The 24,402-nt window shown below is 37.9% G+C and overlaps 1 protein-coding gene across 2 annotated transcripts; it reads left to right on the top strand.

Annotated features, from left to right (window-relative positions):
* Positions 1 to 1,824: 1,824 nt before the first annotated feature.
* Positions 1,825 to 22,640, top strand: Serpinb7 (serpin family B member 7). Of its 2 annotated transcripts, XM_055605120.1 has the most exons (7): positions 1,825 to 1,992; positions 9,110 to 9,160; positions 9,690 to 9,806; positions 15,428 to 15,545; positions 17,546 to 17,688; positions 20,111 to 20,257; positions 22,242 to 22,640. In XM_055605120.1, the coding sequence occupies exons 1-7, from the start codon at positions 1,825 to 1,827 to the stop codon at positions 22,638 to 22,640; spliced, it is 1,143 nt and encodes a 380-aa protein (XP_055461095.1). The 2 variants fall into 2 exon arrangements, with proteins under 2 accessions (XP_055461095.1, XP_055461103.1); XM_055605128.1 differs by lacking the exon at positions 9,110 to 9,160.
* The last annotated feature ends 1,762 nt before the right edge of the window (positions 22,641 to 24,402 follow it).

Genomic DNA, 24,402 nt, shown 5'->3' with positions numbered 1-24,402 from the left:
TTTTTTTTTTTTTTTTTATCTGATTTTGACATTTCTAGAGAACCCAAAGCCTTGTGTATTACAGGGCGCTGAACTACACACTCAGCTCTAAACACTAAACAACATTTCCCCTGCTTCCCTAAATTACACTGTTTTGTTGTGGAGACAAGGACTCAGTGTGTAGCCCCGGATGGTCTGGAGTTCACTGTGGAGCGGGACGGAACAATTAAAATGAAACTAAAAGGATTCTTAGGCCAACGGAGACTATCTAGTAAAATTATACCCCAGGTTAAACCCCAATTCTCCCATTTCTTTACAAATTATGTCTTGCTAATTTACACATTTGGGTTTAAAAAGAAGAGGAAGAATTTCAGAAATTCTTTTCAGCAGTGTTCTATACATCCCAAATAAATCTTTTCTAAACTTTCATCAACATGGCAGTGTTTCACAAAATTGTCATAGGCTAGGGTGACTTTGAATTCAGAGAGGTCTGCCTGTCTCTACCTTCGGGGTGCTAGGATTTAAGGGCCTAAGCCGCTAGATCTAGCCTCTTAAATAATTTATAAAAGAGCATAGAAATTATGTCTTGGAATAAAGTGTGTGTGTTCAGTGTGACTGATCTTTTTATTCTATGTTCTTGGAATGTAAATTGTAAAAATGGCAATTTTAGAATATTCCTTTGACATCTTTTCCCCAAAGGCTGTCTATCTCCCATACTTCTGCATCTCCCACCTGATGACTGACATACAAATTTTCGTCTTTTATGGAGTGAGAGGCAGAGGCATGCATGATTTATTTTCTGTTGCACATTACTGCATTAGTTTTCATAGAAGGTAATTTCATGGAATGAGCTCAAATTTACTTTGAAAGAGTGAAAATCTTGCTCCAAATCATGTAGCTATTATCAACAAGGTTGGAACAAATTGTTGGGCCTCCTAAATAGTTATCATGGTACCAGATGAAGTAATACTCAAGGAGAACAGTTTAGATCATTCTTGCAAATTCATTTAGTCTGAGACAGATGCCCTGTGATTTGGAATCACTAAGCTATGGAGAAAGTCTTCAAAGAAATACTGAGTGGGTCCCTGGGAAATCCCAGGGTGGTGTCATTGCTCTGTATCTCAGGAACAATGCTATGAGAATTCTAAGATAATTTTCATCCTTGATTCTGTATTTGTTACTGTAGAACCTAGACCTCAGTGTTGCAGAGTCTGAGGAATGTTTGTGATACCTGTAATGATAACTACATTTTCTATATTTTCTACTAAAAAAACAGGCAGTAGTATTTCAAAGATAGGTGTGTTTACAAGACCAAAGATGAACAATGTCTCTATGGATAAGTATGGAGGCCATAATGCAGACAGTGTGAAGAAATGATGTGCTAAAAGTAACAATGATTTAGGAAACAAAGGCTATGTTGAATAGAACTGTGATGACAGAGTATTCCTTGCAGTCAGCAATACTTTCTCGTTACCTCAGTTTAGATATATGAGGGTATTGGAGAATTAGTAAGTGCATCTTGAAAAATGTCAGCAAGGACAGAGTAGCCCATCAAAGAAAATCAGGATCATGCTCCCAATGTAAACAGGAGAGCTGTTTTGCTGATGTGTCTGGGTGAGAAAATGGAACTTATTCTGTCTTGTCGGCAAGCAAGCTTTAGGGTATTAGACCCAAGGATGCAGAACCGAAAGAATCATCTCTATCTCTACGTGTACAATCTACATGATGATTGTAGACAAGGGTGAAGAAATGAAGCTTTGAATTAATAATAATAAACAAACAAGCAATTGTGCTCTGAGCTAATTTAACTCTCTATTTTACCTCTAGGCAACTCTTGATTTCACAATGGCCTCCCTTGCTGCATCAAATGCAGAATTTGGCTTTGACTTATTCAGAGAGATGGATAGCAGTCAAGGAAATGGAAATGTATTCTTCTCTTCGCTGAGCATCTTCACTGCTCTGGCCCTAATCCGTTTGGGTGCTCGAGGTGACTGTGCACGTCAAATTGACAAGGTCAGTGTTGGCTTTTCCAATCAATCCTAGGAGCAAACTGTTGTCTCCCAGAGAATATTTCATGCTAAGCACTGGGCTTCACCTCCAGCTCTAGGTTTTTAATTGGGGGGAAGCAGAAGTATGTTTTTACTCAACATGCTGCTTCTCAGAGTCCTTTCCTTTGATAGTAGTAGCAGGAACATCTGGACAACTTATTAGGGCTGTAAATTCTTAGGCTGAATCAGAAACCGTAGGTGAGAGTGTGGGTCACCTATCTGGGTTTTAGAAAGCTCTTCCAGAGTACATTAATGTTTGAGAGCCACCGATTAATAGATACAGCTACGATAGAACTTGATGGAGTGCCCTAGTTTTGTTTTGTTTGTGGTGCTGGGTATAGAACCTTCACACTTGCTAGACAAGTGTTCAACCACAGCTGGATGTCCTAGTTTAAACATCGGTTACCTGGACACAAATGACAGTCGTGTGCACGTAGATAATAGACGGCTACCTGAACAGTGTTTACCATCGCCACCTTCTTCAGCACCTTCAGAAAGTGCTAATTAACTTACCCCTGCACACGGCTCTGATGACCGTCCAGGTCTCCTCCCCTTCTCCAGGAAATCATCATAGGAATTCCTCCACTCGACAGAAGCTGCCATGCTAGGTCCAGCTGTTTCCACAGGCTCAGAAGCCATCCCTTTCTGATCTCCGTTGTGACTATTATTTTAGTACAGTTCTGCTGAAGGTTGTGTATGTCATTAAACTGCAATGACATTTTTTTTCCCTATCTCAATCAGTCTGCTGCAAGTGGGCAGCGGAGTGAAGTACTGTCAGCTTATTAGGATACAGGGGTATTGACCAGGGGGATCACAGAGGGCCACAAAAGGTGACAGCAGTGCCACTTAGATGTTGATGACGTCATCAGTTACAACCTCTGAGACAAGCCTCGAAAACAAAATTTTATTTGGTATTCTCAAAAGTAACACATTGAAGCGGCATTATTACCTTGGTTTTGTGATGGGATGACCATGCCCTGTGTATGGCGATGGATGTCAGACCTGTGACTCAAACTCAGCATGGCCTTTGAAAATAAGGTTTTCTCAACTGTGCCCTGGTGGATTGAAACAGCGACTTTCTGGCCAGAGTCTTCTCTCTGATACCGACAGCCTCATCATTCACTCTCATACATGACTTTCTATAGCCTCTGATGTCATAATATTCCACAAGAAAGAAGAGAAGAAAACATGAACTACAGTCATAAAGCCATTTATAGTTTACTTGCACAAAGTTTTAGTCCTTTGTAACATGCTGATTTGGAAATTAACCTCTAGCTTCAGCCCTGCCCCAGTTAGTTTCACTTTATAGCACATTGGCTTTAGCACTATGAATCACATGTGCATTTCAGGGAAACTCAGGTTTGATCAATGGAGTCATAATTTATAACCTCCTTGCATGTATCTCTGAAAAGCATTTCCAAGCAACCAATGGTCAGTGTATGTAACGCTGGTGCACAGGAACCGCAGCATTCATATGGAGGTCAGAAGATAACCAGAGGTACTGCTCCTCACTTTCCACATGCTGAAAATGGAATCTCTTGCTTGTTTCTTCCAATGCTTGGCCAACTGGCTGCAAACTTCCAAAGATTCCCCTGTTTCTACTTTCCAGCTCCTTGGAGACGTGCTGGGACTAAAGACTAGTAAGTTTCTGCACCCCATTTTTATGTGGGTTCTGGGGGTTCACATCCAAGTCTTTGTGTTTCTGTGGCAAGTGCTTTTATCCAGTGAACCATCTCCCAGCCTCACCCTGCTGCTGTCTGTAACAGAAATGCCTCCAGTCTAGCCTATGTTTTTAGGTAATCCTCTGCCCAAACCTTGAAACTTCTTTGCTTTCTGATACTCTGTTCTGAGACTGACATTATTTACAAAGTTGTGTATTTTGTTTCATATTTTTCACTTGGTGCTGAGATTGCTGACCTTTCCTATCTACCCTAACACAGAAGAGTAAACATTTCTCTTTCTCCTTCCTTCTTTCTCTTCCCAATGTGCTCCTCTCCCACAAGCTGCATTAATATTCGTTATGCAAGATTTGTATTTACCTTAAACCATAAATTTGGATTATAATATCACCTACAAGTTGTACAAACTTGTGTTTCCTAATCCAGTTGGGTTTTCTCAAAAGCGTTTAAAAATAATCCTTGCAGCGTATGTTTCCATTCTAGCACTCTGAGGAAGAAGGGCAGTGCCATGATTTGGCGTGAGTGCTTAGAGAGGAGCCTGAGAGAAATTCCATCCACAGCTTCCTCTTTAAGTGAAGCGGAACACCAGGATCTTGAAACTCACATTGCACAGTTTTCAGTCCTTGTTATCTGAACTGACCTGACAACTAGTTATTAAAAAGAAAAAGAATCTCTGCTCTCCCTTCAGTGTTCAGAAGGAGCTGTGACAGCATAAACTCCTGTTTCATGTGGAAAAACAAGGTTTCCAGCAGGAAAAGGAAAAAGCAGGCTTATGAAGCTTTGAAATTTTAACATTTCTCTTTGTCATTATGCCCCTCTAGCCACGGTAGTGCTGCTCTTGAACCAACAAATTTGTATGTTCAGAAACAATGGCTGTCTATTCAGTGAGAATTACAGTGCTCCAGATTTCCACAAGCAAACTAAGACTGTCAGATTAAACAAAATCAATGTAAAATGCAACTAATAACATTAAATATATTCAATTGCTAAAACTTTGTTCAAAAATTACAAGGAATATCTCTTGAGTATTTGTATAATTTTCATAAGTTAGGCTCAAATAATGTATTATTAGCAGCAAGTTTGAGTCCTGACATTTCACTGTGGAGTCTTTTTTTTTTCTTATGCTAGAATATTTCCAAAATACCAGTCTACTCACACTGGCTTTAGGACTCTTTTTTATTTTATTATTATTATTTTTTTATAAAGGGAAACTTTACGAAGTAACGAATCTGCCTTAGGATAAATGTTGATCAGATGAGGTACCTTTTTTTTTTTCTTTTTTTTTACAAGTAATGATCAAACAGTTTAAAGCTCTAAAGAGCAAAAAAGTCAGGCAAATTATATTTTACAATTTATACTTACATCAGACTAGGAAGCCATTTGGAGTGTTCTCAGAGACGCATCGTGGCACCAACAAATGCTGCCTTTAGTGCATCCTTCGCATTCTGATGGTTAAACTCTTCTCCCTGGACTGTTTCACAGAGCAGAGAACTTCGCTCTGCCTCCGACTTCTCTTTTTAGGGGAAAAAAAAAATACAAAAGCATTCCTTAAGGTCAAGGTCAGTACACAAACTGGATTCCGATTCCGTCTCTGTGCTTGACCTGAGATGATTGGCAACTTTTCCTTTTCACTGAGAAGCACACTTCACTTATTTTCTCACACAAATGGTACAAAGTCGTAAGAATGAACATCAATACTGAGACAACATAAGTTATAACATTTACCCTTTTGTTTTCTCCTTGGAAGTAGCAAAACTATTCCAAGGAGCAGGGAGTCCTTGGTTGAAAACAGGCAGGGTATATTCTAAAGGCCCAGAGTTCCCTGGCACATTCTGTGTTTAAATTCACTTTTCTGTCAGTTGGAAGAGAAAACTACTGTTTTTTCTGTGTCACTGAAAATTCATTGGTTTGGCCACGTCTGAGTGAGGACAGGAATCTGATGGCAGTCATCTTCACAGCACTGTACCAGGGAGAAAACAATACCACAATTAATATGTGAAAGCGAGGTTGCCACCTTGATGTCTGCAGAGACCCACACGGCAAACTTGAAATAACTATTAACCTGCCCATCAAACTTGTTTCGTTGACTTGCCTTATCTACCAGTTAGCTCGCATCACCAGTCCAGAGTAGGAGGAGTTTCTGATTGTCTGTAGCCTAATAAAATTAAGGTTGATAGTGTCTTTGTGGGACTCTATACTTAGTTTTGAATAGTTCTGCTTTCCCCTTATCAATAGGTTAACTAAGAGTCTGATGCGGAAAGCCTTCACAGAGACACTGACTAACATTGGCTATTTTAATTAAATTTCCACACAAATTTTCCCTATCTAGCTTCAGGCTATCCCTCCCCAGCCAGAGAAAAGTGGACTTTTTGGTTGTTTGTTACAGGAAGTGCAATCGCGTTTTCAGGAGTCCTGAGCTGAGTCTGCAGGAATGATCCATATTGGCAGTTATCTAATGTTCATACTAGCTGTTAGAGGACAGAAGTGAAAAGAGGCCACAGTAGCCTCTGCATTGTCCATCTCAGTCCCAAACACAGTTACTGTGTGTATAAAACATTTCCCACCTCTGAGAGGAAAGAATAATTTGCATCTGGGATGCCTAGACTTGGCAACAGTAGCAATATTAGAAGGCGTTGTGAGCACCACACTGGAAAAGGTAAGAAACCTAAAGCAGATTAAGCTCAAGCAGTTGTAAGATCATAAATTCCGTCTCTCAACTTGGTATTGACTTTCACATCTAATGTTTCTTAGATATTCAATGACTGCTTTTCACTTTCATGTCATACTGCCTAGGTAATTAATGCCATTCCTGCCTTCTACTTAATTAACTATATTTTAAGGTTTTTTTTTATTATTTTTAATATTTGCCCAAGTTGAATAATTAATTATTAAGTTGTTTCTCCAGAATGTACAAAAATAGCTTAAAGCTCTTTTCATGTCCTTTCATTTTATGTCCACTGAATTCACTCTAATTTCCAGTTTATGGTACTTATCACAATGAGCAATCCTTTCTCCATGCATGCCAACACTCCAGCTTCCTGTCCTCTGAGCTGACAAACACACACAACCAAAACCAACAGAGCCTCAACTTCATGTTTTATCTTATCAGGATTGTTCTTTGGTTAAAAATAATTTAGTTCAACTTTAAAATAAATATATAACTGAGAAACAAAAATTATGTATGTAAACATATTCATGGAACACAATGTATTGATACAATGTATTGTAGCAATGCAATGTGATGTATTGAGATATATATATATATATATATATATATATACATACATACATACATATATATATTATAGAAAGATTAAATCAGACTAATAGACTCATTACCACAGCAAATTGTGTCGCTGTTTACTAGGTCCTTTGTACTTAGCATCAGTGGAGACAGATTTTCTGATAGACATCTATGATAATACATCCTTTAGGGTCAATCACTTACCTTAGCAGTTTATGAATCCTATAGATTTAAGACAAGAAAGCCCTAATTAAACTAATCACTGAATCAAAATTATCCAATGATCTGTGGCTAACAGCCCCCACAAGCTCTAGTAAATATTTTGAATCCTTTACATTTGAGCACATCATGTATGATGACTCACAGTGAAAGCTAATTTTCCTTTGTGAGGAATTAAAGATCATCAAAAATACAATATAACCCTAACATTGGTTTTAAAAAATTGAAAGCATAAAGAAGTTTTTTTTTTAAACTGGGAATAAAATATTATTTCTTTTCTAGTTTTGTTCAATCATGAATATAACAGATTTCTATTCCAAATAAACTCACTTAATATTCACAGTTGCAAACTTGAGATATGTAAGGATTTATAAAGCTTTGTAGATATAATCCTGATTTACAGAATGTCTGAAAACCCATTCTTCTGCCAAAAGCTGCCAACATGTGCCCTTGGTTGAAGATTCCATAATAACGCAGAAGACATGATGTGGTGAGAATGGAAGCCGTAAGGATGATGGCTTTAACAACAGCAGCTCTGTAGATGAAGCAGGCGTCACTACATGTGACCACAAGAAGATCCTCCATCAGTCAAAAATGGCCCTCACCAAATCAAAACCACATTTGGTACAGAAATACAATCTTAAGCTTGGTTAACACTGGTACATCCTTGGTGCAAGAGAACATGTAGCTATGAAGAATAGACACAAATGTGAACACAAACCTGAGATTCTGCATTCAAAAGAAACTTATCAGTAAACAGGGATATATTCAAATACATTTAATTTTGGTATTAGTAATAATTCGAGGATTGGGGAAATCCCTATGTTGAGAGTCTTAAGACAGGGAGCAAAAAATGCTGAGAAGGAGTCATGCGATTTCACGTGGTAATGGCATTTTGGGGAAATGACACATTAACATAAAATTTAATGTTGTGTCATAAGGTGAAACTTGAAGACATGTAGGGATTATAGCTGATATAAAATGATAATGGATTTCATGATTCCAAAATTAGTTTAAGAGTGGGGAAGGAAGCCAGAATCTGGTAGATAATATTTAAAGAATCATTAAATGAACCCATGAATTGGTGACCATGAATTGGGTCAATATGCTAATGTACACCAAATGATAAAATGAACCAACAGATCATTTCAAAGTGAGGCTTAGATGCTGCACAGGTCCCCAAATAGTATGTTCTGTATTGTGCAATGCCCGTAGTGAGCCTTGTGGTAGTGTTTCAGGGACGATCTTGAAAATGACTGTGTAGCATGTGCGCCTGTTTGTGACTTTCTGTGGCTGTGACAAACTAGCAGAGGAAACAGACCGTCAGGGAACTCAGAGTTATTTGGGCTCATGCTTTCGGAGGGTCCATCTATAGTCACTTGGCTGTTACTCACCTCACAGCATCAAGAGACCGAGCTGAGAAAGGTGTCTCTTGTAACAAATCCCTTTCCTAAGAATCGAGGAAACCAGACATCCAGAATTAGATTAAGCCACCAAGGGAATTCAGGGCTCTAATGATTCGATCCCCTTTCAAAATCCTCACCTCCAACAAAAGAGCACTGGAGACCAAGACTCCAACACATAAACCTTGGGGACTTTTGAGATAAAATACTGCAATGCTCAAGAGCACGTTTGCAGGAAGCAATGTCACAGTAATGTTTACTAAGTTCATACAAATCTCTAAACCATGGCTAATCTGAGATAAGCTAGTATGTGGGACAGGAAGAAAATGTAATAAAGATGAAAACCAGAAGCCATTTTCCCATTCCAAGCATTGACCATCATCTGGAATCATGAGGAGAGTAACCTCTGAGGCATCTGTGAAATTGAAGCAACACTAGATGAGTCAGAAATGAATGTTTATGTTCAAAATCTCTTACTAACTGATCCCTCCCTATGGCACGATTCTGACTATTTTTTTTTTTGTATCATATTTGCAGGCACTTTACTTTAACATCCCATCAAGACAAGGAAACTCTTCTAACAATCAGGTAATGACAACATATTCCTTAAAGAAAAATTCAGTTAGAAATTAAATTGAAGAAAACTCTTTATTTTGAAAAACCTTATATTTTGGATGTGTTTTAATGTAAAACTTTAAACCCCATATTTCAAATATAATTACATAAAAATTTAATTTTGATAATTTAATTATTAATTTGCCAATGTTTTGTTTGCTTGCCAGGTTATAGTAAAATACTGATGACATACTTTCTCTTCTGTCCTTTACAGTTATATAATATTGGTATATTAATTTCTTAACTAATTAATTAGTATGTATCTTGGGCTACTTGATAGTTTCCTGCTGCTAACTTTATTTCACTAAATTTTCCAGTATGATAACAGACACCATGATGAGAAAGGGTAAAGACACTGTTGTGTATGCGGATTTGACTGCTGCTTTTCTGGCAATTTTTCAGTTCTTTTATAGAATAATATACGTGATATATTTCATGTATAAGCCATCATATGCATCCATGTAGTATGAGATTAAACTTGTATGCCTCTGTTTGACAACAGCCAGGGCTGCAGTATCAATTGAAAAGAGTTCTCGCTGACATAAACTCATCTCATAAGGATTATGAACTCAGCATTGTCAATGGACTTTTTGCAGAGAAAGTGTATGACTTTCATAAGGTGGGTAAAACTGCTTCTCCCCAAAGACTCCATCCACTCTAGACTCTAATCTTGTCCAATCTACTATACGAATAATGGTTTCTACCTTCCTATGAGCTATAAAAAGGAAGAAGAAAGAAAAAAAAGAAAGAAAAAGAACCCAAGTATGCTTAGCATATGGTACCATGTTCTGTGTAAGAGATATATGCATGATTTTGTATGTATTTTTGTAATGAGGTTTTCATAAGCTTTTGTTTATTGGGTAATGAAGGGGGAAGGAGATTTTTTTAAGTCATTTTATTATTGTTTTTCCTACTATGGTCTTCAAAGTATCACTTTTCCATACAGTGAATCCATATAATCAGGATGGTCTAACTGATGGTCAGACTTCAAAGGTAGAGGTCACTGGCAGTATCAATGATGCTGAGCTCTAACTGGAAGTGGTAAGGGAATGTATTGGAAAGTCCATGGCCTCAGCTTCCTTTGGGCTTCAGGTCTACTGAGACAGTGTGTCATTCCCAGTGAGTTGGTTCTCTTTGCAAATATTTCTCAACTCTCCTCATCTTCCCTTCTGGTTGTTTTTTCTCAGTGAGATCGCTTATATGTGAATTCTTCCCATCTGACTTTTAGCCAGATAAGGTCAGCCACTGCAGACAATGGTGTAGGAGACGCTCAGACTCAACAAGAGTTAGAAATAGGTCAGTTGACTAATATTTCTGAACGGCATTGGCAATCAATGCAACCTCACATAACCTGCCTACAGAAAGGTCATGAGGTCCAGATTATATTCTCCAAGCCACTGAGTGCAACTCGCTTTGGAAGTTCATGACTCTGAAGACCAGAAAAAAAGCCATTCGCTTGGGTAGGACTATTAAGCAGGCATGTTGCCCGTATTCCTCTGGGAATTTATCTCCCTTTTATTTATCCACCCATAAAACTCTGTCTCAGTGACATCACTGGGCTAATCTCAGACATCTCTGTCAACTCTTTTTGTTCCACCCAACCATTAATGTTCCTTCTGACTGTCACCCACTCAAATTCTTTGCCCCTCCCCAGAACCACTCCCCAATCCTTTGGTATCCTGCCAATTAGTAAGTATTGAGACACTTTTTATTTTTCCATTATTTCAAAAGTTTTCTATGACGTTTAAGATAAACACATGCCATTCTGTGTGTGTATCACATTTGATTTTCTTATTCCCACATGTATTGATAACTCATTCCTAAGGGAATGCCAGCTCATTTAAACTTGGACTTGATTTGTCTGCCATGTTATTCCCAGCAGATTCATGTGATCTTTTTCCTCACATCATGGCATGGAAAGACACTGCAGTAAGAATTACAGGGGTCACACTGAAGGCAAGATTTGATCAAGAACATGAAAAATGGACAGATCACTCTTTTTAACCAAAAGATCATTATGTCAAATCCCTCCCTCAGTTTCCTTTCTCTAGCCCTTCCCAGATCCCCTCTCTTCAATCACTCTTTTGCTTCCTCTACTCTCAATCTGATAACATCTTTCTCTTGATTATTATAGTTACTTGTATGCATATATACATACAAACATACATGCATGTATGTTGTTTGTGTGTCTATGGTTTCATGGCTGACCTCTTTGCATTGGACAGCCAATAAAGGGGGCTAATCCATGGAAGAAGCTCATTTTCCTTCCCTCAGAAACCATTATTACCTATGGTTCTTTTTCTAGAGGTGAACCCCTTCAAAAATTTCTCACTTCCAAATTAGCATGCCCATTAATACTGCCATTGTTTCAATCTCTTTGTGCAGTCATTTCTAGAAGACTGTTTCACGGATATCTTCCTGGTCTTCTGGCCCTTGCAGTCTTTCTACTCACTCTTTCTAGTTGTTCTCTGAGCCATAGCTGTGATGTCAATGTTTCTGTTGATCTCTGTTTTGCATCCAGGCTTGCCGAGATAGCCTCCAATTGCTCTAAAGAGAAGCTTCTTTGACGAGGTTTGGAGTTACACTTCTCTGTGGCTACAAGGATAGAATTCATAATGTTTGGAATGATGCTGGTCTAGCAAAGTGCTGGACATAGAATCTTTCCTAATGTCCATGACCTCACTACTCCTGGAAAGCTGGCTAGGTTGCCACTATTGGACATGATTTTCTTCCTGTTGAGGAACTCTAAAATCTAAGTAGGAAGATTTTTGTTACCATCAACACACGGATGCCACTTCTTGCACCTTTATGTATATATTGTCTTGCTGGTCATTAGCTTGGTTCATAGGTGTTGCAACCTATGTCAGACTGTTTAATTTTTTTCCCTTCCTTGACAGCTTACATAGTATTTTCTGGATTTATTAAAGTTAGACCAAAGGAAGAAGGCTTTCAGTTCAGATCCAACTCAAATCATCTGAGTCCTGTGTCCTAAGTCATGGTGTCTTTGGCAATAGAAACCCAACCTCAATCCCTGACAGCAAGGACTATGTCAATAATTTATATTCTTTAGGGAGTCACTTGAACTACCCTGACCAGCCATTCCAAAGGTGGTTTCTCATGCCTGGTAATGGGATGTGTGTGTGTGTGTGTGTGTGTGTGTGTGTGTGTGTGTGTGTGTGTACATGAACATTATATAAATATAAATGCCCCAAGGTAGTCCTTCAAATCTCTATGCTTTTCCATAGCTGTGTGATGGGTCATCCTCTCTTTCAGTGCCAAGCTCAGTTTTATACAGTGTAAGCCCTCCAGTGAGCATCCTGTTTTGTGCTTCTAGATACTCTTCTTTTGTTGCTGTTTTCTTGTAATGAGAAATTACAGGATTTGTAATACTAATAGGCATTAGGTTATCCTTTATGTCTCTTTATACCCCAACATTCCTATTCCATTATTAAATGTCATCAATTAGGTCTTCTTTCTCCTAGCAACTCTAATTTAAAAAATACCCAGTAGTACAAAGAAAAGACTAAGTACTAAGAAAAGTAGTACTAAGAAAAGTAGTACTAAGAAAAGACAGGTTAGGAATGATATGGGACCCAGAGAGAAAAGAAGGGAGGTCCAGAGAGGGCAATGTGAGTAAATATTATCACACCATATTGTATAAATGAATTAAACTATAAAAATTCAAATTCACAGTAGTTCCAGATAGTAGAAAATGAACATTTTCCTCAGCCAAGGAGTAAAGAAAGAAATTAAAAAGTAAAATTAGAAACATTTTGAAATACATGAAAATATAATATATTAAAGCTTATTGGTTACAAAAAGGACAATTTAAGACATAAATTTGTAGCAGCAAATACTATGAAGAAAGCAAATGTAAACCAGATACTACAACTTAATAAATTAGAAAAAATATATAGAAAGAAGTAAATAAGGGAATTGCAGCATATATAAATTAAATAGACAAAAGAAGAGCAATTTCAAGTAGTGAAAAACAAATTTGTCAAACATTTAAGTCGATCAGTAAAACAAACATATTCAAAAAACACCAGAAGTAAAGAAGATAGTGCAACTGATGTGACAGTAATCCAAATAATATTTATACATTTATAAACAATTATATGCCAAGGAATGGTGTAATCTATTACAAATTATAAAGGTTTGGGAAACATGCCACCTATAAATGTCAAATCAAAAGAAGTGGAAACTTGATCAGAATGGAAATGAATATTATTGATTTATGAATGAAAAATCCTCTTTCTAAGGAAAGCTCAGCACCTCCTCCTGAGTAATCAGATATTTACAGAACTGTCAATCTTTGCAAAACTCTTCCAAAAAACCCTAAGGGCTAAACACTTCTACATTTGTATTAAAAGCCCAGTACTGCCAAGCTACACAAGAACACTACTAAGAAAATTAATGTTCAGTTTATCTCTGGAATAAGGATTTTAAAATGGTCATTGTCCTACGTCCAGCACGCAAGCTGCAGGACTTCCCTTTTATTTCTGTGCTATTTGCGTATTCACTTGTTTGGTGTTGGTTGGATGTGATACATGTACAGTGGTGGAGAAATTTTCTGTCATTCACATACACCCTCCCAGACACACACCAGATAAAATTTATCAAGCTGATACATAAAATAAGCCTTGCTGAAAGGATCAATAATATGAGGTTTCTTCTTGGAAAAGGGTTTGTCTGTTCCAAGACAAAGGAAACAATCTGGAATGCTTTGTGTCACCGATGAATATAACACTACTAGCTTATAGGGACCTGGAGAAAAATATTAATTTGTTTGGACAAAGAATAGTTCCTTTTAAAAGTGTGACACTCTTGGAAAGAGATTGGCATGATGTGTTAATTGAACTTGAAGAATGGATAAATATCAAACGGCCTGTAACTTTTCCAGGGCTGCCCAGACATGGTAGATTATCGCAGTGTTTATGTAAATTCTCAGCCCCTGACTCTCTTGGTCTTTTTTCTTGCTGGCAGCTAACATTCGTGATATTAACTTCTCTGAATATGGATGGAATTTTAAAACTAATCTTTGTAATTAGTGTTTATGAGTAGATAGGTAGATTAATAGATGAGTGAATGGATGGATAAATGGAAATTAATCAGTAAATGAAGAGTCTGATCCATATACTGATAATCCCATCTTGCAGATAGAGATTGCTAGTCAATCTTTGTCATTAGTATAAATAATTGTATAATATTCACTATAATAGCTACTGGTAAATACAGATCAATATAAGTTATATTGAATATTTTTATTCCAAATGTGAAAGTCTTTGTTAAAAAATTATGCTGTATTCCTAGAAGACTGATAAATTGAGTAATTAATTTTTATTAGATTTTTGTACTATTGAACACTCATTAAGTAGAAGTCAGTATGTTTTGTGCTAGGAATGCAGTAATAAACAAAGCACGCATGGTCTCAACTTCACAGAATTTGGTGTCTTATGGAGAAATTGGAATATCTCAAATGCAAGTAAAGTACATTGTGACAACAGCTGTGATTGTGTTTGAAGAGATGGTGGTGCATATAACCATGGTTTGGTAATTATATGTTAAATGTATGTATTGAATTATCATAATGTACTCTATGCATATGCTCAGATACTAATTTTTCTTTAAAATGAAGAAATGAAAATGAAGACATTGTTCTAAAGTACAGGAGAGATTTAGAAAAGATGTCTCTGAAGGGGAGACAGTAAGCAATGCTTGAAAAGTAAGTAGGAGACTTGGTGACAAGAAGGAGCAATAGAGTGGAGGAAGTGATGTTCAAAGGTTTGAAATAAGTCAGGGCACTTGGATGATTCTCTAGAGGAAGTATGAGGATTTGGTGTGACAAGAGCACATTCTGTGAAGAGGGAGATAACTAAAAATTAGGAAAATGAGGTGCAAAGCCTCTTCATATATGCTCAGAGTTTGCAGTCTTATCTTATGTATGATAAGTAGACTTGAAAGACTTTCAGCTGGAAGGGGAGAGAATGAGGACACGAGGGTATTTATGCTGAGAAGGAAGTGCTAATGCTGCAGCAGTGATTTTTAACCATCATCTCTAACCCCATCCAGCAAAACTAAAATCAATATTCAACATCAAGGTCACTACTAGCCTGTTTCTATAACTCTGGACATAATTTTACATTTTGGAGGCTGCGACAATCAAGAATGAAATTCACATTTCTTTTGTACTGGGTTGGTTATATTTATAAATACAAAAATCTATATTGTTATTTGCAGAGCTACATTGACTGTGCTGAAAAGTTATACAACGCCAAAGTGGAAAGAGTTGACTTCACAAATGACATAGAAGTAACCAGATATAAAATTAATAAATGGATTGAAAATGAGACACATGGTAAATGAAATACTTTGGTTTTTTTATACTATTTGTCAGTAGCATGTAGATGTTAAGATCAGTCTACCTGAAAGATGGAAATTTTTATGCACATAAAAATAGTTGCTCTTAACCCAAAGTAATGATTATGGCTTTTTAAAACTACTTGTTTGATTTCATTATTTTAAAAATACCCTTTATCAAGATAGCATATTTGGCAAAGGTAGTACCTTCAGAAAAAGTGCAACAGTTTGTGATACTTTTCACAACTTAAATCTGAATTCTAGAGTTCTCCTCTAATACAAAACACAGAAATCTAGTAATCTCGTGTTGCTAACCAACCGATTCTAAAGCTAATGCTACCTAACAGCGGGTTCTGATTGGAACTGTAACTATTATTCATATGTTTGAGTATTGTTTCACCGCAGACCTATGAGCCATGTGACTTACACTCCATTTAGCACCATGCAAGTACTTTGGGAATAACATAATTTCTCCATTTCCTTGCCTCATTAATCATATCAAACTGTGCCTTGGATTACTCCCAATAACCAGTCTCAGATGTAATATGTATAATACTATGAGTCAAAAGGAATGACATAACTTGGTTTTGGAATAACTAATAACTATACAACAATAGTTAAGAACATTTGATTTCCCCCTTCCATTTGAAGCGTTCATAGATATAAATTAAGCATCCAGAATATGGATGTAACTAACAAAAGTCTCATTAATGAGAACTGGGAGGAATCAACCTTTTTAACAGAATGGAAATTAAATTCTGCTTGGAGTTGCAAAGTTTCAGAGAGTTAGGTCCTGCCACAGGGGGCTTTAGGAACTATCTTCTCAGGTAGGAATCATGTTGCCATTGCTTTTTATTTGTTTGTTCCTTAATGGTATTTCCATATATTTTTACTTTTAGTAATATATTTTTATCTCTTATACATGACGTGGTCCAATTTTATATTTTAAAAATAAGTCATAAATAGATATATTGGTTTACTGGTCTAGGTTAAATGACCAAATATCTCAATCTTAAAGTCTCAATCCTAAGACAAACGTTAATCTTATCGTTTCCACTGATCAACAATTTTTGATTGCTTAATAATAACAACTGATTGTTTCTGGGAAGCACTGAGTTGCTTCACTTGTCACGTGATTGTAACATGCCGTGAGTCGTCATTCCCAGTGCAAGTACAACCACAGTGTTTCGGGGAAACCCATCCACCAGGACTTCCCTGTCATTAGCTGATGAGTCCTGCTTCAGATACCAGAGTGTCAGTCTGCTGTGAATGATTTCTCTGAGATCTTGTGGTTCTTTTTTTTTTTTTTGGGGGGGGGGTCATTTGAAAGTGTTTCTATAAGCAGAGCTCAGAACAGGGGACCTCGTCAGGTTTCACTTCTCTTGTGGGTCTTTATCACAACCACAAGGAAGACGACTTCTATAAGTTTCTTGTAGGTTGCAAGGAATGTCTCAAAGTGTTCCATCTCACCTGGTGTTTGTGTGGCCGTATGCTTTCAGTGGAGTTATCCATCACCTCTTCTGCGACATGAGTTTCTGTTTTGTTCTGGAAACGCAATTCCCCAGGCTTTGCTGGAGTGCCTTCCGCGAGGCTTGGTTTCTTCATCACAGGAATTGTCTCACAGCGGTGCGAGGGTGTGGTACAAGTTGTGTATGGGATAGCGAGTCCACATCTTTGTGGACTCCCACAGCCGCAGTGATGTCTGCAGTTGCATCCTTGCTGAGCTACTGTATCAATTATCTGATGTCCCTGTGCTTCAGTTCTTTTAACAGGAAACCAAAACTGCAGCAGACAGGCTTCGTAAAGACTTTATGAGGGTTAAATCAAATACTGTCCTTGCAGGGTTTAGGAAATACCAAGCGTATTTATTACTAGTATCATGATTATTTGTATAACAATATAATATAAGAACAAATCATGCCCATTAACACTCTTTGAGTAAATCTAAGAATGGTTTCAATATAGATGAGCATTGTTCCTTTCAACTATTTTCAAAAGGCAAAATCAAGAAGGTCCTAGGTGGCAACAGCCTCAGCTCATCGGCTGTCATGGTGCTGGTGAATGCTGTTTACTTCAAAGGCAAATGGAAATCTGCTTTCACCAAGAGTGAGACCCTCAGTTGCCGCTTCAGGTCTCCCACGGTAAGTACACATACATAAAGGATTTTTTCCCCGATCAGTCCTCTGTGAGAATTGTGATAGCTGCACAAAATTTGTGTGTCAAATGTGATAAGATACCTCTCTTGCTTTTAGAAGTGGCATCACTGTCTTGACAAGTTTCAGAGTTGCTGGACTTTCCACAACTTGAAGTCATTAAGTTAGAGGATATAAAAATTTTGTTTTAATCACTCTCAGTATTTCCTGCTAAATGCAGAGAAATAGTGAATAGACTTAAATTTAAGTCTTAGTTTTATTTGTTATATATTACAAAATAGATTAAAATTATATTTTTATTTGTATTTTTTTGTTACAATTTATTTACTTTGTATACCAGCTGTGGCCTCCTCATCTCCTCCCAATCCTATCCTCCCTCATCTCCCCATATATCCTTCCCCTGGTCCACTGATAGGGGAGGTCCTCCTGCCCTTCCATCTGATCCTAGTCTATCAGGTCTCATCAGGGCTGGCTGCATTGTCTTCCTCTGTGACTTGGCAAAGCTGCACCTCCCAGGGGAGGTGATCAGAGAGCCTGTCACTGAGTTCATGCCAGAGAAAGCCCCTGTAACCTTACTAGGAAGCCCACTTGGAGACTGAGCTGCCTTTTGGGCTACATCTGAGCAGAGGATCTAGGTCATCTCAATGTATGGTCCTGGTTTATTTATTGCTCTGTTCAAGACCCACATGGCTCAGATTTTTTTTTTTTTTGTGCTGTTGTTCTCCTTGTGGAGCTCTTGTCCCCTCCAGTTCTTTCATCTCCTCCTTCTTTCATAAGATTCCCTGCACTCTACTCAAAGTTTGGCTATGAGTCTCAGCGTCTGCTTCAATATCCTGCTGGATAGATTCTTTCGAAGGCCCTCTGTGGTAGGCTCCTGCAATCATCTTTATACATTGTCCCACATCAGGAATTTTAGACATGGAAGTATTGATAACAATCAGCAGTGGCTTGCCTTTACTGGCCCACAGGCCAATCCTGATGTAACTTCAAAGCCTGATGGAGAAATTTCCTGACTTTAGTGTTTCTGTGAGGAAGAAATATGAGCACAAAAGCACTTTGCAAATTGTGAACAGATAACAATTAAATACAGTAAATTATAGTATAATACAACTGTGACTTGTATTCTCTTGCACTTGCAGTACAAAACATATTCCAGAGGTCTTATTGGCATTTCAGTGGCTGAAATGGACAGGATTTGGAAGTAAATTTTTGTTCTACATCTCTTCCATCCACTCTTTACTTCATTGATTGTATAGGTTGCCTCACCTTCAACAATAATAACACAGCAGGCAATTGTCTTTGGATTCGGTTGAAATTTTGAAAAAGAAGTATTACCATATAATGACCTCTTTAAAAACTCGTTCCTCTGGCCCTCATCCCCTTGTGTGACAGCTTTGTAATCTGGTAGGCTATGCAGTCTTGATTGCCAATTTCACAGTTGGTGCTGTCAGTTTACAAGCTAGTGAAAAAGGGGAATAGTAGAACACAGGTAATAAAAGTAACAAAAAATGTTAATGAAAAGCTTGTAAGACATGTGACTCTTTCGCTGTGTCTATATAGAAACGGCATGTATGGCTGAGTCAACCCAGGCTACTCTTGGAACAATCCAACTCCTACTTTTTTGGATGAATACAAGCATTATTTGTTGCTCCCTCTTTATGAAGCCCAAAAGAAGAATTCCACCAGGAGAGAGATCTTTGGTTCAAGGACACGGAATTAACTGTCCTCTCATTTTGGACATTTTGCCCAAAAAGGGATATTACAAAAATGTTGACAAGTTTGTCTATTCTAATATCTAAAGGAAAAAGAACTTGTTACACTTATATAGTATTTTTAAATCTATACATGGTTCTTTAAGATAAGAATTATAATGTTCCTTAAGTTAATAACAGATATAGTCTACGACTTCATGGGAATTTAAAGATTTTCTAAGATTTCATTTTTAAAATTACATGATTTTTATAACTTTAGTCTGTTTTATTGTGATTGATGTGAGGAAAAAAAACTACAACATTCACTCTTTATTTATTGCCATTTAGTAATTTCTAATTAGTTATAGAGACATTTCAGCTAAAATACTAAATATAAAGTAACATTCCGCCTAATAACTACATTAGCACATGGAATCCCCACTACCCCGTACAGCGGGGAATCACAACCTTCTCTATCATGCAGATGAGGACCTGCAGGCAGAAATGTGAACTACCTTATTCAAAGGAACCTAACAGCAGAAACATTTCAACCAAAGAACTAACTTAAATTCTGTACATTTACAATTAATATGAATGCCTCTTACAATCAACACTTGCAACATATATATATATATCCAAAGTCCTTATTTTTATGTGTACTTGGTCAATGAGTGAGGTGGTGTGGGATTATAAACACCTCTTTGTGATCTGACTTTTAGTGTCCTGGGAAAGCTGTTGCTATGATGCACCAAGAACGAAGGTTCAATTTGTCGACAATTCAGGATCCACCCATGCGGGTTCTTGAGCTGCAATATCATGGCGGCATAAGCATGTACATCATGCTGCCCGAGAATGATCTATCCCAAGTAAGTTACAATCTCTTTTCCCTACGGGGGAATAGTGTATGCAGAAACCCTTGGTTATGTTTGTTTGTTTTCCCATTTGCTTGTGTGTGTGTATGCATAGAAACAAGGGTAAAGAATTAAATTCAGGACAGGAAATTATAGATAATCTACAAACTAGATTATTTATGCACAGAAATTTCAAATGAACTAAATTGGACTGTGTAAATCCAAGTCCTTTGTAAAAATATAAGTTTGATGTATATCTAAATTATTTTTAGAATTTCAGGGCATCTGCTTCCATTACAAACTAGGCAGGTTTTCTTTGTGAACTGTTTCAAGCAGCCATGATGTTACAGAGAAGTACCTACTCTAGGTGTGCAACCAACCAAGGTTGCTTGCTTTCCACCTCAGCGTACCTCCCTTTATTCTCTGAGCTTCTACTCATCATGTGTTGCCTAAGAGAGTTGTGAAGCCAAGCTTCCCTGTGGCAATGATCATTGCACTGGGAGAGACCTGGCATTCCATTCCCAAGAGGTGGGACCCTGGGTCTTTTGCCTCAGAACACTTAGGCTTATTTATTAATTATTATATAATTTTAGAAATGTTATTTTGTGTGTTTGTTTTATGGGTGTTTTGCCTGCATGTATATCTGTGCAGCACACATGTGCCAGGTGTCCTTGGAGCAAGAAGGCATCAGCGTCCCTGAAACTGGAACTATAAATGGTTATAAGCCATATGTGGGTACTGAGAATCAAGCTGCCGACTAACTCTCTAGCCCTCCATTGGTTTACTTTTTTAAAGCTATACAAACATTTACACTTTACGCATCTTTCATGGTGGGAAAATAATTAGAAAACACTGGTTTAAATGACCACTAACCTCTGTGTTTCTTTGAGTATCCCTCATTTCCATAATCTTTTTTTTAATTACACTTTATTCATTTTGTATCCCCCCATAAACCCCTCCCTCCTCCCCTCCCGATCCCACCCTCCCTCCCCTTTCTGCATGCATGCCACTCCCCAAGTCCACTGATAGGGGAGGTTCTCCTCTCCTTTCTGATCTTAGTCTATCAGTTCTCATAAAAAATGGCTGCATTGTCCTCTACCATGGCCTGGTAATGCTCCCCCTCAGGGGGAGGTGATCATAGAGCAGGCTAATCAGATTATGTCAGAGGCAGTCCCTCATTCCATTACTATATAACCCACTTGGACACTGAACTGCCATGGGCTACATCTGTGCAGGGGTTCTAGGTTATCTCCACGAATAGTCCTTGGTTGGAGTATGAGTCTCTGGGAAGTTCCCTGTGTTCAAATTATCTTGTTCTGTTGCTCTGCTTGTGGAGTTCCCGTCCCCTCCAGCTCTTACTATTTCCCACTTCTTACATAAAATTCCATTCACTTTGTTCCATAATCTTTTAATGTCTATATTTGTTCTAGCAACTTTACAATACTTCACAAAAATAATGAGTCCAATTCTATTTTTAAAAGATGTTTAATTTTATACATTTTAATTATTTAAATTAATAAATATATTAATATACAGTTTAATTTTATACAGTTTAAACTGTATATAAATAATATACAGTTTAATTTTATACAAATTAATTATTTAAATAATTAATTAATTATTTCTTTTAATTTTTGAGAGTATAGTATAATGACACAATTTCATCCTCTCTTTTCTTCCCTTCAAACCCTCCCACCTACTCTTCCTTGTTTTGTTTGTCTGTCTATTATTCCATTTTGCTTCTGTCTTTTCCAATGTGGACAAATGTCAGACACATCATTGCATCCGATCACAAATCCTGGATTATCTCAGCACAATGTAACTTCTTTAAAAAGTACTTGAACTATTCTTTTCAATCACTCTCTTTTTGTTAGTCCCTCCGGACCTAATTCATGTATGTAAATATGAAAACCCAGAAGAGTGTCATTTCAGAAAACCATGTGTCATTGTAGTTCCTGCTTCATTCTTTTCCTAACAGTACGTTTCCAAATCTCTATAGATTGAAGGCAAGCTGAGCTTTCGGAATCTAATGAACTGGACCAGTAGGAGGAAAATGAAATCTCAGTACGTGAATGTGTTTCTTCCTCAGTTCAAGATAGAGAAGAATTATGAAATGAGAAGCCATTTGAAATCTTTAGGGTTGAAAGATATCTTTGATGAGTCCAGTGCAGATCTCTCTGGAATTGCTTCTGGAGGTCGTCTCTATGTATCAAAGCTAATGCACAAGTCATTCATAGAGGTCATGGAGGACGGCACAGAGGCCTCTGCTGCCACAGAAAGTAACATCGTTGAGAAGCTGCTTCCCGAATCCACAGTGTTCAGAGCTGATCGCCCCTTTCTGTTTGTCATCAGGAAGAACGGCATCATCTTATTCACTGGAAAAGTCTCCTGTCCTTAAAATTCCAATTGGTTTCCTATAGAGTCGCAGGCATCAGGAAGCATCCTAACTGAATAGAATTGTAAATGGAAGTACATGGGTTTGGTTTGGTTTGTTAGAGTTTATTGATGGTCAGCAAATGATTGGTGACTTGACCCTTTCAGATACCTGGTTGATTGTCTCGATCCTTGCCCTCATCACTTCAAGTCCCATATACTTCCCTTTGCCTCTAGTCTTGTTGGCTTTCTCTCACAACCTTCACTACCGTTATTTCCAAAGGCCCATTTGGAAACACGAGTTCTGCTCTACTAACAAAGAGAACGCAGAAGCTGCCTGGAGAACCGTGTATGTCTAAACTCCTCAGTTTTCAGAGACGTTCCTGCTTCACGGTTCAATGATCTAAGATATAAGCCCATTTGTTTCCTAGAAATCAATACGAAGAATAACACATCCTCGCTGACAAAGAAAGACAAAAGAATTTATTTCCGTACACTTGACTTTCAATCACTGTATAATACAGAGGCTCAAAAATACAAAATCGAGGTTTTTAAGCAACCAAAATGTTTCATTAATAACTTTAAATGTTTAGCTTTTTCTTTCCTTGGTGAGACTTGATATGTACAGTTTTCAAATGGTAAATACTTTTTAAATGTTGGCAGTCGTTATTTACAGCATTTTATTTCATATTCTTTCAAGATTGTGAGTGTTCTCATATTTATCATGCTGAAGATGTTCAGCACCTGCCCAGTGTGTTCTCCTCTGACCAATCTTGAGTCTATCATCTCTTTATTTTCCAGACCATGGAAAGATGCAGTGAAGAAAAAGAGTACTGTTAAAATACAAGGTGAATTTGGCTCAAGGTTGTTTATTTATGACACGTATTTCTTTTACACATATACTAGTAGATGAGAAAATTGAAAATATTAGAAATTAAAGTTAAAAGTGAGAGGCAAGAATAGATCCAAGTAGGCTACCTGTTTCTTTCCTTCCTTCCTCCATTCCATCTGGTCACCCTGGTCAGATGGCTTCTTTCCTTTGAGAATCACCTGTTCCCAAACCTCTGTGTTACTCAGGGCTTGGCAGCTACCACAAGTGGGTGGTGGAGACTTTGGTAAGCTGCCTGTGCTGCCATTCTTCCTTCATCCTGGTTGCCCTAGACCCACAGAGGCTTGCTAGGGATAGTCCCTTCCCCCATGGCTGTCTCCTTCCTTAGGATATTCCTTAATCCCCCTTCTATCCCCACTTGCTACCAGGTACTCTGTAGCCAACCCACATTTCACAGAGCCACGCAGGCTACATTTACCTTCCTCTCCTCCTCCTCTGCTTCAATTGCCTCAGCTTCATCCAACCTCCAGTCCTTGTCCAGGTCCCACTCACTCTGCCCATCTCCAGTCTGGTGAGTGGTGAGCTTCCTGAGCTTAGTTGAAACTATTCCAGTCTCTAGATCTAGACTGAACTGTACACTCTGGGCACCATCTCAGTATGAGAAATCCTACTTGAGCCATTCTCAACACCCACAGTCTTCCCCATCAAATATTCTGTAGGCCGGCCTGATCAGGTGAGGCCGTCAGACCCCAGACTACCTGTAACCATCCAACCTGCAGGCGTAGACTAGGTTGTACACTTGTACAAGGATCCAGCCTGGGGAATCTCTGGAAACTCAACATCTTGCATCATGTGTGATTTTCAAGTTTTGCCTTAGATACACATGGCCATTGGGTAAGATATACCAAAATACACACACACACACACACACACACACACACACACACACACACACACA

Source organism: Psammomys obesus, unplaced genomic scaffold (genome assembly GCF_907164565.1).
Source record: "Psammomys obesus unplaced genomic scaffold, mPsaObe1.curated_primary_1811, whole genome shotgun sequence".
Classification (NCBI taxonomy): Eukaryota; Metazoa; Chordata; class Mammalia; order Rodentia; family Muridae; genus Psammomys; species Psammomys obesus.
The sequence above is the reverse complement of the archived record's forward strand: the minus strand, read 5'-3'. Positions and strand labels throughout refer to the sequence as shown.

Excerpts from the sequence above, each read along its gene's own strand:
- Serpinb7 (XM_055605120.1), top strand. The coding sequence starts at position 1,825 with ATGGCCTCCCTTGCTGCATCAAATGCAGAATTTGGCTTTGACTTATTC. Across the intron at positions 1,993-9,109 it reads GTGCACGTCAAATTGACAAG|GCACTTTACTTTAACATCCC; the intron begins GTCAGTGTTGGC and ends TCATATTTGCAG. Across the intron at positions 9,161-9,689 it reads GAAACTCTTCTAACAATCAG|CCAGGGCTGCAGTATCAATT; the intron begins GTAATGACAACA and ends GTTTGACAACAG.